The following is a 17,759-nucleotide window of genomic DNA, read 5'->3' on the forward strand; positions in this document are numbered from 1 at the left end:
GGGTAGAAGCAGGGAACTGACATTTCTGTAAGCCTTTTAGCAATTCTTTTAAACTTAAAAAAAAAAAAAAATCCAAGTGCACTGATCACATGGATTTTTTTAAAAAGTAGATTCACTATTTTAAAAACAAATCAAAACGAAACAAACAGCACAAAGCAACAACAAGCTACTAGGATGTGATGAAACAGGCACTCTCATAGTCTCATATACTTTGGGAGTGACTTTAGGACAAAAAATTGGGAACAAATTTTAATGTCTATCCAAAAAAAGTTAAGATATTTTTATTCCAGTATTTTATTCATACAAAGTAGATAATGAACTATAAGGTACAAAGAATAATTAAAGATGAAACACCCACGTAGAACCTAACATTCAGCTAAGAAATGAAACACCATGGCTTTCTGAAATTCCCATGTGCCCCACCACTAGTTATATCCCTCTCCTCTCTCAAAGAGTTTAAATGCACATACTCTAATCTAGCAATTCCACTATTAGAAATTTACCCTACAGAGAGACTTGCAAAAGAATGTCCATATGTGTAAGCCTGGAAACAACAGGAATGTCCATTAAGAAGAGACTAAATGAATTACAGAATAGCCAAGTGCAAAACAATAGATGAAGCTGTTTTTTTTTTCTACTTGAATTTTTACAGTATGCATTTATTACTTTTATTTAAATGAGGAAATTTAATCTCATTTATATATATTAGCTACAGAAAAAACTGTTAATTTTCTTCTTTCCTCTATAGTCCTAAAGCACTTAGACTGTGTACCCAACAATTTAGGATAATGTGCACTGCCTGGCTTGTATTAAATAGTGTTTCACCTGTATATATAGTCTCTTCCCAAATAAAACTACTATCTCCTTTTGGGCCTTTGTCTTAGGTTTCTTATCCCATATAGCACTCAAGAGAGCTACTTAACTAGCACAATAAACAGCTTGCAAAAGTAATATGTGTTAACTGTGAAAAATTCAAACATACCATAAAATGAAAGTCCTCTGATCCTGTAGCCTCAGAAATAATAGTAATGTGATGTGTAGTCATCCAATTTTCCCCCCATGCATGTTAAAATAATTCTTTTGCAACTAAATAATTTTAACAGAAATAAGGTGATATTATATATAATATACAGTTGTTTTTTTAATTTAATACACATTGACAGCTTTCCACTTAAGTATATGTAAACTGAATTCATTCTGCAGAGCATTCTGTTATATGGACTGTAGTAGACAGAATAATGATCATGGTCCCCTCTCCCACAGGAAGATGTTCATGCCCTAAAACCTAGAATCTGCAAATCTGTTATCTTACTTGGCAAAAGGAACTTTGCTGATGTGATTAAGGGTATGTATCTTGAGATAGGGGAATTATCCTGGATTATCCAAGTGGGTCCAATCTAATCACATGAGTCCTTAAAAGTTGAGAACCTTCATGACTGAAGGAGGAGGAAAGGAGTCCAGGAGCCAAAGAATGGAGCTGGCCCCTAAAAAATACTGTTAGCTGACAACCAGCAAGGAAACGGGGATCTTAATTCTATGACTGGCAAGGAACTGAATTCTGCCAAAGCCAAATGAGTAAGGAAGGCCGACTGTATTCATTGCACTGTGCCATTTTATATAAGGGACTTGGGTATCTGCAGATTTTTTTATCTGCTGGGACTCCAGGACCTAATCCCCTGCGGATACTTTTTTTTTGTTTTTTTTTGGCCACGTCACGTGGCATGCAGGATCTTAGTTCCCCAGCAAGGGATCGAACAGGTGCCCCCTGCAGCAGAAGCGCGGAGCCCTAACCACTGGACCGCCAGGGAATTCCCGGGAAATACTTTTAATATAATATTACAAGGTGATAAGTTCTATGGCAGACATATTCATAGCATCCCAGAAACACTTGGCCAGACCTAGATTACTTGTGGGTCTTGGGGGTGAGGGAAACAGGGTAGAGTATGGAAAGGTTTCCTAGGAAATGAAAACTAAGCTAAATTACATAGAAACTATCAAGACAAAAGCATGGAGAAATTTTTAGTGGTTCAGCCTTGCTGGATTACAAAATACAAAGTGGAAAGGATTACCAGGGCAAAGTGCCTAGAAAAGAGAATGGACTTATTAATCCATTAAGTAATGAGAAGTCATTAAAGAGTGTGAGGTAAAGGAATGAGGTAGTCAAGGCATGTGCTGTAGATCAATGACTCTGGAAGCGGGGCGAACAAATGATTGTAAGAGCCTGAAATAAGGCAGTGGCATTGAGGACAGAAAGGAAAAGATACACTGGATACAATCATTTAAGAGATAGAATCCATCCTTTCAATATTTATTGAGCACCTACTATGTGCCAGGCAGTCAGGTGCTGATATAAAAGAAAGCTTCTTTTGTACAAAAAAATGCCTCCTATGAAGTTATAACAGCCCAAACTAGAGAACTGACAGCAAATTAGAACCTCCGTTTGCCCTATATTTATTAAAATCTTCAATGACTGCCTTACTTCTAATTAGTGAATAAATCCCTGTTTTACCCTACCACTGACGTAACAGAACTTGGTCACATCCTTTCTTAGCCTTTATCTTTCCCATCTTTACTAGGACCTTTCTAGTTTGTTTAGTTTCTGTATGGTACCTCCTATCACCCTCCAATCACTGTAGTTGCCATTTATTTGGTTGTTAATGGTGCCTCATTTCTCCCGCCCAAACCTAACTTTCCAATGCCAAGACTCTGTTAGAAAAAAAGACAAGGAGAAAATATTCTATTCACAGTAGCAAAATGGGTCCAATTCTTTTACTCACCCTTCATTTTCTCCACCAAGCAATCTGAATAGAGCCCAGTTCTAGCATACAGACAATAAGAGCATGGGCCTTGAAGCCGGAATGTCTGGCCACGGATTCTGGTTCGACTTACTAGCTGTGTGACCTTCAGCAAATTCCTTAACCTCACTGTGCCTTGGTTTCTCCCACTGCTAAATGAGGATAACAGTAATATCTACTCATAGGGTTACATGAATATGTATCAGTATAGGATTATGAGTTAAAATCCTTGTATTTTGGATGTCATTAAGTGCTCTATTGCTTTAGGACACAACTGATAATGGATTTTGCCACAGTCTCTTAAACTGAAGCTTACCTTGGCACCAGCCAATTCCTTCATCATGAAGAGAGAATCATCAGCTCGTTCATCATCATCATCATCATAATTTGGGGAGGGAGCTCCCTCTGCTCCTTGCCTCAACAGGCTGCCACTTCCTCTAGGATCAAAGGGGTCAACGACAATGGGCTCAGTACCTTTAATTTCACATCGGCAGAAGGGACAGCCCTGGCCTTCTGATTCCTGCAAAGGAAACAGGAGATGGTAACAGACACATCTGAAAGTTCTCAAAATATTCGTCCACTAAAAATACATTTCCTAGAAACGAAAAAAGAATCAAAAGTTTAGAACCTACCCCACAAACCAGGCCATTCTTTATATCCATAAAGGATATATAATCCCCAATTCTTCATTGTCATTACTTAGCTGAGAAAAAGCATGGTTTGGATCCATACCTGCCAGGATGTTAGACAGGATGTGCACATGAGGTGTCCACAGGGTTCAATCTTTACATCTTTATCATTTTCAGCACATATTTTACACAGTTGGAATGTGGAGCCCATCTCACAGTATAATTCATATTGTTCCTTTGATTAAAAAGAAATTAAGAGATTATTCAGCCTATTGCAAATATTTGTTGAATGAATGACTGCAACTGTAAATGCTAAAAACAGGAAAATTGAAAACTGTTACTTTTAATACTAATTTTGCTTGTATAAATGTGTCACAACAGTGTTCAATTAAAACAGAAAGCACCTAGTCTTGGTCCTACTTTTTCTTTTTTTTTTTTTTGGCCGCACCCTGCAGCATGTGGGATCTTAGTTCCCAGACCAGGGATCGAATCTGTGCCCCCTGCAATGGAAGCACGGAGTCTTAACCACTGGACCACCAGAGAAGTCCTTTGGTCCTATTTTAAGAAGCACAGTTTAAAAAGAAACCACACAGGATTTTCCTGGTCTCGCAGTGGTTAAGAATCTGCCTGCCAATGCAGGGGACACAGGTTCAAGCCCTGGTCCGGGAAAATCCCACATGCCGTGGAGCAACTAAGCCCGTGCGCCACAACTACTGAGCCTATGCTCTAGAGCCAGCAAGCCACAACTACTGAAGCCCACGTGCCTAGAGCCCGTGCTCTGCAACCAAGAGAAGCCACTGCAATGAGAAGCCCGCGCACAGCAACGAACAGTAGCCCCCACTCGCTGCAACGAAGACCCAATGCAGCCAAAAAAAATTAAAATAAATAAATTTATTTAAAAAAAGGAAAAGAAACCACACACACGTAAATTCACTAATCTAGCCAACGGTTTAAAATTTAAGTGTTCCAATCACTTAATATAATTCCACTGTCAGTTCTGCAAAGTAATATACAAAAGCTTGGCTCTAGTAATATGGTTATAATTTAAAACAAAGTTCACCTGGGTCACTTTGATGTGGTCTTGGGGAGTTGGTTCACATAAGCCTGTCAGGTCTGGATTCTGATTCCGTCCATCAGGGAACAAATAGCTATAAAAAGAGTAACCAATCTTGGGGTTCTATTGAAGCCAATTTATCACTGCTTACTAATATAGACAAACGTTAATCTAGGAATTCTCTCATTCTAAAAGGGCAATTTTGCATAAGTGCAAAGATAAATTTTACTAGTACTTCAAAAAAATTAAATAACACAGATCAGTTCCAAGAAGATACTCTCCAAACACTGATATTCTTTCTCCAGGGCACAATGCCACTGGCTCTATTTTAATCAAGGGATTGACAAACTTTTTTGTAGAGGACCAGAGAGTAAATATTTCAGGCTGTGCAAGCCGCGTTAAGTCTATGTCACATATTCTTCTTTGGTTGTTTTTTTAACAACACCTTAAAAAGGAAAAACTATCTTAGATGCAGGCTGTACCAAAACACCGAGTCTGTGGGCCGCAGTTTACCAACTCCTATTTTAATCGGTGGATGGCCACAAAGTGTAAATTCTTAATTTAAACGACATTTGCTTTGACCAAAGACCTGAAATACCTTTGTTTACAGATTTAACACTGAGAGACACTAATTTAACCACTGGACCACCAGAGAAGTCTGTTAATTTAAAAGAAATGTAACAAGAAGCAAATTAAGCCACCAAGATCAACTACCAGGAAGCTTCTAGCATCAAACTGCTCTGACATTTGGGGAAGTACCCCTTTCAGCTCCAATGTTACTGTAGAAGATGATGGAAAATGGATTTTCCTAATCACTTTAAAACACAAGTAGCTTTCTGATACCTGGTCAACTGTTAGTATTTTTAGTGCTTACCAACTGATAATCAATTTGAATTCCAAAAGGAATAGCAATTCTGGAATAAATAAGGACTTAGTCATAAATATTAGCAGAGGTTACAAAAGCCCATAGCCTGAAGAAATGCTGCTGAATCAAAACGAAGTTAGGATGAAGGCAGATGAAGGCCACTGAGCCTGCTGCCATCAGGAACATCTAATCATTCTAATGTTGGCTAGTCAAATAACAGGTAACGTCTTCTGCTAATTGGTATATTTTAAAATCTAGTATAGATTTGAAAATAAATTAACATTTAGAAAAAAAGAAAGATAAAATTTACTCAGGGTAACAAGTGAAGTAGTAGAGAAAAATAATTTCACTCAAGCAATCCTTTCAAAATAAAAACAAAAGTCCTACTGAAGCTGAAAATCCAAACAATATAACCTGTCAATATGTGTACTGAATCTTTATCTGTAGAAGAAACCTGGAATAAAGTCATTAATGATGCAGTTTTACAGCCCCTAAGTTCCTAGACTCTAGCAGATGGAAAACAGTATGTACTCACAAGCCTTCCCTGAAGCCATCAATCAGCGCTTGGAAGAGAGGTTTATTGTGAGGGATTGTCTGGAGAATGTTCCCATCAGCAGTGACATACCCAATAGCCCACTGACCCAGACGAGTACAGCTCAGCCGGAAAATGTAACTGAGAACAGAGAGAAACAGAATCTTTAATATACACGCTTGCATTAGGGTGGAAAGACAAGACAGAGACAAAAATCAAAAGGACCATCAATAATAGATTCTTCAATGGCTTCAGACCAAAAGCAAAAGACATATAAGCTCAATTCTTAAGTGGCTTGAAAGCATTTATCAAATCATAGTATCTGAATAAGTCAATTCCTCTGATAAACAGACATCAATCCTGACGCAGAAATGTGGTCACTGGGGAACTAGTAAAAGATCATATTTCCTCTATTTCAGCAAAGGTCACAGGAGAATAAAGTTCAGGTGAATAAACCTCTTTGCTTCATTGCACTGACCTGCCAGGTTTGTGAATGAATTTCTGGAGCCGAGCTTTCACTTCATCATATGTCAGGAAAGCCATGTAACCAGGATGAGTTACAGCAAGACTGTTCCAGTTCCTGAGCAAAGAAGACCAGGGCTAAGGAAACAAGAGATCAATCAGACCATTTGGCTCAAGACATACAACCAGCCTCAGAGCAATGAAGAACAAAAGGAAAAACAACCTGAATTCTCAATTATAAATTCTCCATTTAGTGTCACATATTTTCAATCATGTTGTTACTTTAAGGGAAGACAAACATGTTTGGGAAATAAGAACTCTGAAAAGCTAAGAAGAAAATTACACATGCTTATAGGGAGAAACTTAACTGTACAAAATGAAATTCAGAAAATTTCCAAGCAGCTCTAACCAACAGTAGTGAGGCTAAACAACAAACAAAAACAGAGAAACAGGGCAAGGCCTAGATGTGCAAGAAGTTTCAAATAAAGGTTTATGCAAGGTGGCATATACACCCATTGTTTTTAGAAAAAGAAAGAAATGAGTTCTTTGTGAAGCATCAATACATCTCAATATTAACAATCAAGAATTTCAATAGCATAGGAGAAAAAGCTGGAAACATACATAAAAGTTCAGTAACAGAACTCATTAAATATATTATACCCATCTTTAGGATGTTCTACAACCATTAAAATGATGCAAAGAAGAATATTTAATAATAGAGAAAGATTATACATGTGAGGGGAATAAAGCAGATTATATAGTTATTCTTTTTACAAAAAAAAAATATGTATATATAAAATACAAAGTAGTTTTAACCTTTTTTTTTTTTGGATATAGTTTCTAGAATGAATAAAAATATTTTCATAATAGGCAAAAATCCCAAATGTCCAAATGTTATTTTTTAAAAAGGTTTCTCTTCAGAAAAATAGCAATAAGTAGTTTAGCCAACATTTTAGTATCCTACCTGAAAGAGTCGTGTAAAGATGTCAAATTCAAACACTGAAATATAATCATTGCAGGTCAGATCAATAGTGGATTTCAGAGCCATGGCCTCCAGCCCAGAACTGATGGGATGTACTTCATGAAGGGCCTGTCTGAAGCTCTTCCAAGGTACTATTGTCCTAGGATGGGAGTTGGGGTAGGAGAGAAGGCACAGAGTGAGATAACAGATAATTTCAGGCATTGCTACATTCAAGGAAAAGAGAGCCATATTAAGCTCTCAATATCAATTTCAATTTTCTTAAAGAAGCTCAACTATATTTTACATTGAGAACAGAAAGGGCATAAATGATATATTTCTTAACTTTCTAATGAATAAATTAATAATAGAGACATCTTTTTCTACTTTTCTTTGGCAGAATGCCACAAGTTCATTCCCTTTCTCATCTTTCTTCAGACATTTGTTCTATTAGAGAAGCATTGGAAAAAGAGATAAGATTATCCTTTTTGTATAACAGATGTAACCTGTGTCCAGATCTTTACTAACTGAAAGCTTGTGTTTAACTTCTTAAAAGCACATAAAACACTCTGTGTTCTTTTGAGGAACCCACACTATCAAGGACTTCACTAGAGGAATATAGGCTTAAGGTACAGGAAGAACAGAGTTCTGATAGAGATGAAGAAGAAATTATTTAACATAAGAATGATTAAACCCCAGATATGGCTAGCAAAAGATATTGTGGGATTTCTATTTCTCAAGATCTTAAAAAAAAAGATAAAATCTCATTGCCTTTGAAAAGTTTATGTATTCACCTGCCTGAAAGTAAGAGAACAAGTGGCGTTTCAAGCTCTTTTCTAATGTAGCTAGTTATTAAGTTAAAGGAAAAAGTTAAACTCATTCCCATTCTCTTCAACTAAGTTTTTAAAAATCATTAATTATTCTATATTTAATGTTTAAACATGATTTTTTAAAATAAATCAAGCGTTTAACAAACGTCAAATCAATATGTAGTATACACCTGAAACTAACTTAATAGTGTGCGTCAACTATATTTCAATTAAAAAGAAAGAAAGAAAGCATTTAAAGGGAGATTTACAATAGGATCTGTATATTCAACTGAAAAATTTTATTGTTTTCTACCTTTTCAGTTCTTTGAACCAAAATTTCAGAGGATATTCAAGAATATTTATATTAATACTTAAAAACATAAACTTGTCTCATAAAACTGTCTATATAATGTAAGACTTCTGAATATCAAAAAGATGATATAACAAAGTGGAAAGACAAGCTGTAGACTAGGAGAAAATATCTCTAATGTAAGTGACTAACAAAGAGTTAGTATCTTACAAGAGGAAAAAGACAAACAACTCAATAGGAAAATGGACAAGTCAGGAATAGGAATAGGAAGGTCAGAATAAGAATCTTGATTGGTGACAAATGTGAAAAGGTGCTCAAGCTCCCTTGTCATTTAGGAATATAACGCAAAATATGATACCAATTCATATCATCAGTGTTAGTCAAATTGCAGAGCTACTGGAACATGTGTACACTACTTATAGGAATATAAACTGGTACAACCACTGTGGAAAGCAATTAGGCAATATTTGGCAAAGCAGAAGATGTGAAACCCCCTGACTCAGCAATTCCACTTCTAGGTATGTAACTATTGAGAAACTCTTGCATATGAAGACAAATACAATTTTGCTTTCTGCAGCACTGTTTTGCAATAGCAAATAGTTTGAAATGTAAATGTCCATTAACAGCATAATGGATGAGCAAAGAAAGAGAAGAGCATTCAATCAAAGAGTGTGGGTTTCAACGGAACTGCAAAGGTTTCTTTCTTTTAAAAAAAATAATCAGAGCAAAAAAGGTTGGGAAGTAGGTACACACATATTATTTTTCTGTTTCCCATGTTTTAAATATTCCATCAATAAAAAACTAAACAAAAACCCCAAACACAAGCTTCAGTTCTTCATAGTTCAAATTCATTATTTTGAGTCTTACTTTTCCCCAAAAGCTTTCCTCCAAAATTCTGCAGCATCTGCTTTAGTAATCCGAAATGTGTCTCCCTGAAAGAGTCCACTTGGAAAGATTCCTTTTAGTTCTGCCAGCATGTGGCTGAAGATCAGGGACAGTTTGGTTAGGTTTCGCCTACAAATGATCAGAAGTGCAATGATTAAATGAACACATAAAATTATTTTTATTTTAAATGTGCTGAATTCACTACACCAGGTGTGTAATTATAATGCAAGAAAGACTGCTGCATTCACTAGGTCCACTCCTTTCCCTCTGTTCAATGTTATATGGTAAATAAGAAAAATTAAACAGTAATCTATTTTAAGGCTTTTAATCTTAAATTAATCAGACCTAATAACTGAGCATAAACTTACATGAACAAACTTACTTTTTTAGGATGACAGGTAAAGAGGACTCAACAAATAAGTGTAAGAAGTTGTACACTGCTATAACCATTCACTCACAAAAGAAATGTTAGAAAAGCAAAATATATTATTTCCTGTTTTGCATGAACTAATCTGGATGTTTAAATTACCACAACTCATCTAAATTAAAAATAAAGGCTTCCCTGGTGGCTCAGTGGTTAAGAATCCACCTGCCAATGCAGGGGTTCAAGCCCTGGTCTGGGAAGATCCCACATGCCACGGAGCAACTAAGCCCGTGTGCCACAACTACTGAGCCTACGTGCCACAACTACTGAAGCCCACGCACCTAGAGCCCGTGCTCTGCAACAAAGAGAAGGCACCGCAATGAGAAGCCCGTGCACCACAACGAAGAGTAGCCCCCGCTCACCGCAACTAGAAAAAGCCCGCGCGCGCAGCAGTGAAGACCCAACACAGCCAAAGATAAAATTAATTAATTTTTTAAAAAGTCAATTTTTTGTCATACAAGTGGACTATGAAATTTCAAGTCAATTCATGATCAATTTTATTGCCTAAAAATTCTCTTTAATACAGATAGATTTTTCTCTTTTAATGCTACACTGGAGGGTCACCACTAGTCCCATCTTTGTCTTTCCTGGATAAAATGCTGCACTAAGTCTCTATAGCCCTAACTTTTCTGCAAAACACTGCTGAAATCTTTCTAATCAGCTTTTCAACAAATCAGCTTCAGCTCTTTGATATTTGTCTTCCTGCACTTGTATCAAGTTATATTCTTTCTAGTTTCCTATTTCTGAAAGTACCTACAAAAGTGATAAAATTAATATTCTTTGAAGACAGCCTAAAATAATTCATATGCTAAATAGCTCAAGTAAGATAAAAAATACAAGCACTTATCCAATCCCTAAACTCCATTAACTGTTTTCCTCCTGGTACTTTGAGAGCCTTCAATTATTGCTGGTTAGGACTTTTACTATTTTACCAAAGAGGAAACAAAAATAGAAACTATCGAGAATATATCACAGATAACATGATAGAAAATCTGCAAAGCACAAATTAGTCCCAATGACTTCCCAAAGACTTCTGCAGGACACCAGACTGCACTCAATATTTATATAACATTTTGCCAAATGTTAATCCTTAAAGATAAGCAGGAGAGAGTCCATGATTCCCTTAAGATATGCTAAGCTGTTGAGAACCTACTATGTGTAAAGAGCTATGCTAAACAGTATAGCAGGAAAACATGTATCAGAGAAAATACTGGGTGGGTCAAAAAGTGTCTTCAGTTTTTTAAGTAAAAATAAAAGACACATTTTTCATTTTCACCAAGAACTTTATTGAACAATGTATTCACCCTTTTGTTCCACTACCTTCTGCCATTTTTCAGGCAACTTCATAATTCCATCTTCCCAAAACTTTTTATCTTTTTGAGCAAAGAACTGTTCTAGGTGCCTTTTACAGTCTTTCAGGGAATTGAAATTTTTTCCATTAAGAGAATTTTGTAAAGACCGAAATAAATGGAAATCCGAAGGTGCAATGTCTGGTGAATACGGCGGGTGAATCAGAACTTCCCAGCCAAGCTGTAACAGTTTTTGCCTGGTCATCAAAGAAACATGCGATCTTGCGTTATCCTGATGGAAGATTATGCGCTTTCTGTTGACTAATTCTGGACGCTTTTCGTCGAGTGCCACTTTCAGTTGGTCTAACTGAGAGCAGTACTTGTTGGAATTAATCGTTTGGTTTTCCAGAAGGAGCTCATAATAGAGGACTCCCTTCCAATCCCACCATATACACATCACCTTCTTTGGATGAAGACCAGCCTTTGGTGTGGTTGGTGGTGGTTCATTTCGCTTGCCCCACAATCTCTTCCGTTCCACACTATTGTACAGTATCCACTTTTCATCGCCCGTCACAATTTGTTTTAAAAATGGAATGTTTCATTATGTTTCAGTAGAGAATCGCATGCGGAAATATGGTCAAGAAGGTTTTTTTCGCTTAACTTATTTGGAACCCAAGCATCAAAGCGATTCACATAACCAAGCTAGTGCAAATGATTTTCAACGCTTGATTTGGATATTTTGAGTATGTCGGCTATCTCCAGCGTGGTATAACGTTGATTGTTCTCAATTATTGTTTCGATTTGATAGCTATCAACTTCAACTGGTCTACCCGACTTTGAAGCATCGTCCAGCGAGAAATCTCCAGCATGAAACTTCACAAACCACTTTTGACACGTTCGATCAGTCACAGCACCTTCTCCATACACTGCACAAATCTTTTTGTGCATTTCAGTTGCATTTTTACCTTTCTTGAAATAATAAAGCATAATATGATGAAAATGTTGCTTTTTTTCTTCCATCTTCAATATTAAAATGACCACAAAAATTCACCAATTTTGATAAGTCTTTTTTTAAATGCACACTGATATGACAGCTGTCACATACAATCTAACAAAATTGTTTTGAATGAAGTTAAAGACAACCAAGTTCTACTAGAGCCATCTTACAGAAAAAACTGAACGAACCTTTTGGCCCACACAATACATATATCATACTCCCAAGGTTACAACAGAACTCTTTCTGCAAGAAATAGGTTTGAATCTTACTTCTTCCTGAAAATGTCTTTCCTCAGTTTCTCCAATGTCATCCTCTCTTGGTTCTCCTACTTGCTTTTGTTCTTCCTTTGGCTATTCTTTCTATTCTCCTAACATAACTATTTCCCAAGAATTTGCTCTCCATCATTTTCCTTTCTTTCCCCATGTACTCTCTTGACTCTTCCTTTGCAATCTCAAGGCTTCAGAAACTGCTTTGCAAAAGATTCCCAAATCTTAGGCCTTAGTAGCTTTCCAACTGCCTACTGCATTTCTCCATTCAAATGCTAGCACCACAAAGCAACACATTCAAAATTAAACTAACCTTCCTTGGGGATTGGGCGGGGGGGGGGCGGTAATAACAGATTTTGGGAATTTGGGATTAACAGATACACACTACTACATACAAAATAGATAAACAACAAGGACCTACTGTATAGCACAGGAAACTATATTCATTATCTTGTAATAACCTATAATAGAAAAGAATATGAAAAAGAATATATATATACAACTGAATCACTTTGCTATACACCTGAAACACTGTAAATCAACTATACTTCAATATAAAAAAAGAAAAACAAATTTGTTAATTGGAATTAAATAAATCTTTATACCTCTAAAAAATAAATAAACTAACCTTCTTTCTCAAACCTGCTCTTTCTTCATGTTCTCTATTTTCTGTATTTAATGACAACACCATCTTACTTCCCACAAGTTCAGAACCTTAGAGTCAGTCATCTTAGCTGCCTCCATTTTCTTTATTCTCCATATCTGACTTGTCAATTTGCTAATCGTCTGTTGTCAATCCTACCTTTGAATTTGTATTATTATTCTAATATGCACTCCTTGCTACCTGCGTCTACCTACTCCATAATTCAAACTTCCGTCTTCAGTCTATTCCTATGCACGTTCAATCATACCACATATAACTGCCTTTCAAGGGGGGGGGGGGAACAATTTCTACAGTACCAGTGGGACAAAATCCAAACTCAACTTTGATTTTTAGACTTTCCACTAACCTGGGTCTAACCTACCTTTATAACTAATTTCACTAGTATATTCTACTCAAACTGAACATTTTACCTCTTCTTATACATACTACCCTTATTCACTTTTGCACCTCTGAACCACTGCTTATTTGTTCCTTAGTCTGCAAAAGACCCAGCTTAACTGTCATTTCCTAAGAAGCCAGCTAGAAGTAATAAACCTCTAAAATACCCCCAGTATCTTCACTGAAGTTCTCTTATGTCATCTGAACCCATCTTGTACTACAGTTATTTGTGTACATGAGGGCTGAATTCATTTCTGATATATATTTATATCCCTTTGGCATCTGGCATAATTTCTAACCTTTATTATACCTTTAGAAAACATCTGACTGTATACTGTGTGCTAGGCACTAGGGATGGATACAACAATGCAACAAAACAAAATTCCTAGTTTTATAGCATTCACATTCCCATGGCAGAGTATCAGGTAGTAGGAGAAAAAGGCTTTGAAGAAAAACAAAGCAGGGTATGAGAAGAGAGGCATGTAAGATTGCTGTTTTAGAGGGGGTGGTCTTAAGAACCTCTCTTATTGTTGATTTTTAAGCCAATTCTGAAGTGAAGGCAGGAAGCGAGTCTTTGGATGACTGGGCCATGTCAGCATCTTTGACTCTTTAAATAATTTTCCACTGAGAATCTACCAGGTATCCAGTACTATGCTAGGTCAGAGATAAAATATACATACCAAAATATAATGGACAAAAAGCTTTTTTAATTTGTGAAGTCGGCCACAAAAAGGTGAAAGTTATTGACCGCAAGGATGTAATGACACCAGGTGCCTAAGAGCAATTTGAAGTGCTGACTGAAATAGTTACTGAAAATCAATTTAAGACACTTTCATACTCAAGGATGCATCCCCCAAAAAGCCAGCTTACATTTCTTAAAACCACCAGAGATGTGCACTGTAAGCATCACACTTCCTAAAACGAAAAAAAAAGAATCTACAAAAGCCCATGGGTCAGAGTATTCTGTAACTGGTCTGAGTTTAAATTCTGTTTCAATAACATTTTAAGGCCTTAGGCTTATGGCTCAGTGTCTACAGTGTATAGGGCAGAATTTAATCAGCAAAATCTGTCTAAACATGTAAACTAAGAACAATGAGGCATGATGGATATTTGGGCTCATTACAAGTAAGCAATACATTTCAAAATTCTGTCAGCAGTTACTTCAATTCATACAATATGTTCTAACATTTCTCCAAATATCCACAAAGAAACACAACTGTTCTATTTTTTGTAAATGCCCTGAAGACAAAACTTTTCTTTCTTTGAGTAGCAGCAAGTAGGATCAATACAAGCTTTTCTTTAACTCAGTATTTGAAGAAAGTCATTTTTACTATCTTTCACGCTAACCATTTACATCTAAGTAACTGCAAATTCTGCTCTATAGCTTCCATCTTTCCCTTCTCTTGTCCTCTCACAACTTCCCCATAATCAAATGCTGATTCAGTATGCAGTGTCAATTTTTAAAAAGGTTCAAGACTGGTGTGAGTTCTTTTCCCCCTACCTCAGGTCCTATTCTAAAAGCCAATGTACCTTTGTACCCCAGGCCTAAAGTAATGGTATACATTTTCTTGTGCATAATTTCAGCTAGTAAGGGACTAAGATTTATATGTCACTAATATTTAAGTATATAAAAATTAAATGCACAATTATAGCTCCTGTTTTAGCTTCAAAAGTAGAAAGATAAATACAACCTGATAGAAACCACAATCACCATTTCTATAGATCAAGCAAGACAGTGTGGGAAAGAAGCCTTTATATGAATATGAGATAAACAGAAAACTCCTCAAATGATGCCAACCAATGCATTTTCTATTACACAAAATACTGAAAAACAAGCTGCCTTGTAACTCTTGGCCACAAAGTACGTTGCAGAGAAAGAGGAAATGGAAAAAAGAACATAGTACGGGGAGATATATTAACCCTCTATATTAAAATGTATTTATTAATGTTTAAGACAAGTACGGGGCTTCGCTGGTGGAGCAGTGGTTGAGAATCCGCCTGCCAATGCAGGGGACACAGGTTCAAGCCCTGGTCCGGGAAGATCCCACATGCCGTGGAGCAACTAAGCCTGTGCACCACAACTATGCCCGTGCGCCACAACTACTGAGCTTGCGCTCTAGAGCCCGCAAGCCACAACTACTGAGCCCACATGCCACAACTACTGAAGCTCGCATGCCTTAGAGCCCATGCTCGGCAACAAGAGAAGCCACCGCAATGAGAAGCCTGCACACCCCACGAAGAGCACCCCCTGATCTCTACAATTAGAGAAAGCCTGCGTGCAGCAACGAAGACCAACGTAGCCAAAAATAAATAAATAAATAAATAAATAAATTTATTTAAAAAAAGAGAGAGAGGTTGAGATCTTCTAGAAAAAAATTAAATGATGACTTACAAAACAATCAGTCCAATGTATTCATAAAGATATTCTCACTTATGGTACTTTTTCTGAAACTCCATTTTGACAGAGATAAATTCTATAACTGACAAGCATGCTCTGTTTATTCTTTCTACAAAGGAGTACCTGAAAATATATATAACAGTCAAGACAACTAGAAATCTAAAATGTATTTCCTTGTCTCCCAATAATTTATTGTGTCCTGTGAGGTTATTTAACCTCTCTGGGCCTCCATTGATTCCAATGTAATATAAGGAAGCGGGAACCAATTACTCTTAAAGATATCTTTCCATTTATAAAAATGTATAAATTTATGCTATATCACTGATTTGAAACTGGAAAAGAAACCTTAACTTCAGCAGTTTAATTTCATAAGATTGAAGAAGAAAGACATGAGAGAAAGAAAGCTAGCACTTTATCCTTATGTGACAGAGGACTAGAAATTATGTCAAGAAATAATAATTTTTAGAAGTATATTTTATTTCTGCCTGCAAAGAATTTAAATAAACTTATATCTTATGGAATTTAAATGAACAGTTAATTGTATGAACCATATATGGGGATAAATTAAAATACTGTTATCTACTCGTAACATTAGGGATCTGGCTAAACTCCAGAATCTGTAGTGGATTATTTTACTCAAAGAATTTTATCATTTCTGAAGAAATAACATGGAAACATCAAAAATCATCTCAGCTATATGAAAATACTATCACATGTGAAAATGGTTCAAAGACTCAGAAGTCGTTTGATTTTTAAAAAGAGAAGAAAGTGGAGCTTTCCTTTTGAAAACAATAATTTAGTTAATATGTATACAATTATTATAAAATTCTTACAATTTCTGTTTGACTTTTATAATAAAAAAATTTTATAATAAAACATTGGGGGAAAACCCCAATAATCTATTTTAATAATATCTGTAGACCCAATGATCCTGTACTTCCCAGTGGGTAAATTTCAGAATGATTAACACAATACAATGATTGACAAACAAACTGCACAACATCATACAATACCATTTTGGAGCTGTAAAAGATTTCCCAAATGAGGTCACAATATAACTCACTCTTTGCCATTCAGCCATGGTGTAGGCTGTAAAACCTATATAGATGATGATAAATAATTATACTGCTCAAGAGTGAAGTGAACAATACTTTTAAGTATTTCATTTACTGGTACTATTTCAGTGATAACTGAGCTGCTTTTTCTATTCATTAAACTCCAAAACCTTATATGCAAACACTAGTGTCATCCAAAGAATGATGAGTGAGAACCTACTGAGATGACATTTACAACTCAATAGCAGCATCCTCTGCTCACAGTAATCAGCTTTAAAAATAGATACAACGGAACTTCTTTTAACAAAGCTTCACAGGAAGTCAATGAAGTACTGTTTAAGTCTTATCTGCTTAAGCTGCTAAAAAAAAGGGGGGTGGGGCGAGGCAAAAAGCATCACCTATTCAAAAAAATTCTAAGCCAATATATCTAAAAATATCAATGGCCTTTTTCGCTAAACATATTAAGTATATTTGATAATATACTAATGGTCCTGCTTCTGAGACCCCCAAGTTACATGGTAACAGATTACAACATTATCATTCAGAGCATTTTGAGCTGTTTCATAGAATTTTAAACCTAAAGAAACACTAATCTAATTCACCAGGTAAAAGGGAAGGCAGCAGCCCACATGAGAATCTCCAACATGCCCCTCATTCTTCTATCAGATTAATCTTAAAACACAGACTCAACCTCCTTAATCCTTCTACACCAAAATCCTCAATGACTTCCCAATAACCACTAAAAAAGTTCAAGTTGCTATGCTTGTAAGTCAAAGCACTCACAATATGGTCCTGATTCACCTTTCTAGACATATACTATTAAATATTTCCCAAAACATTCTATACTTTCCAGGCCCCAGGCCTTCAGTGATGGTGTTACATCAGTAATATATGTCCTCTCCTTCTCTAATAGTTAACATTAAGAGCTTACTGTGTATCAGATACTTTGTTAAGCTACATGTATACCTCATTTAATTCTCATAATAATG

General features: G+C 36.1%; 1 protein-coding gene across 1 annotated transcript in view; it reads right to left on the reverse strand.

The window, feature by feature from the left end:
• CBL (Cbl proto-oncogene) overlaps positions 1 to 17,759 on the reverse strand; it is an 88,189-nt gene that overhangs the window by 25,559 nt on the left and 44,871 nt on the right. The window contains exons 3-9 of the mRNA XM_068554545.1: positions 9,282 to 9,428; positions 7,302 to 7,458; positions 6,354 to 6,475; positions 5,879 to 6,016; positions 4,485 to 4,572; positions 3,528 to 3,659; positions 3,112 to 3,315 (exon numbers count right to left, since the gene is read on the reverse strand). Coding sequence (XP_068410646.1) covers positions 3,112 to 3,315; positions 3,528 to 3,659; positions 4,485 to 4,572; positions 5,879 to 6,016; positions 6,354 to 6,475; positions 7,302 to 7,458; positions 9,282 to 9,428 — 988 coding nt within the window. The remainder of the gene's footprint in view (positions 1 to 3,111; positions 3,316 to 3,527; positions 3,660 to 4,484; positions 4,573 to 5,878; positions 6,017 to 6,353; positions 6,476 to 7,301; positions 7,459 to 9,281; positions 9,429 to 17,759) is intronic.

This window comes from Eschrichtius robustus, chromosome 11, assembly GCF_028021215.1.
Source record: "Eschrichtius robustus isolate mEscRob2 chromosome 11, mEscRob2.pri, whole genome shotgun sequence".
NCBI classification, from domain to species: domain Eukaryota; kingdom Metazoa; phylum Chordata; class Mammalia; order Artiodactyla; family Eschrichtiidae; genus Eschrichtius; species Eschrichtius robustus.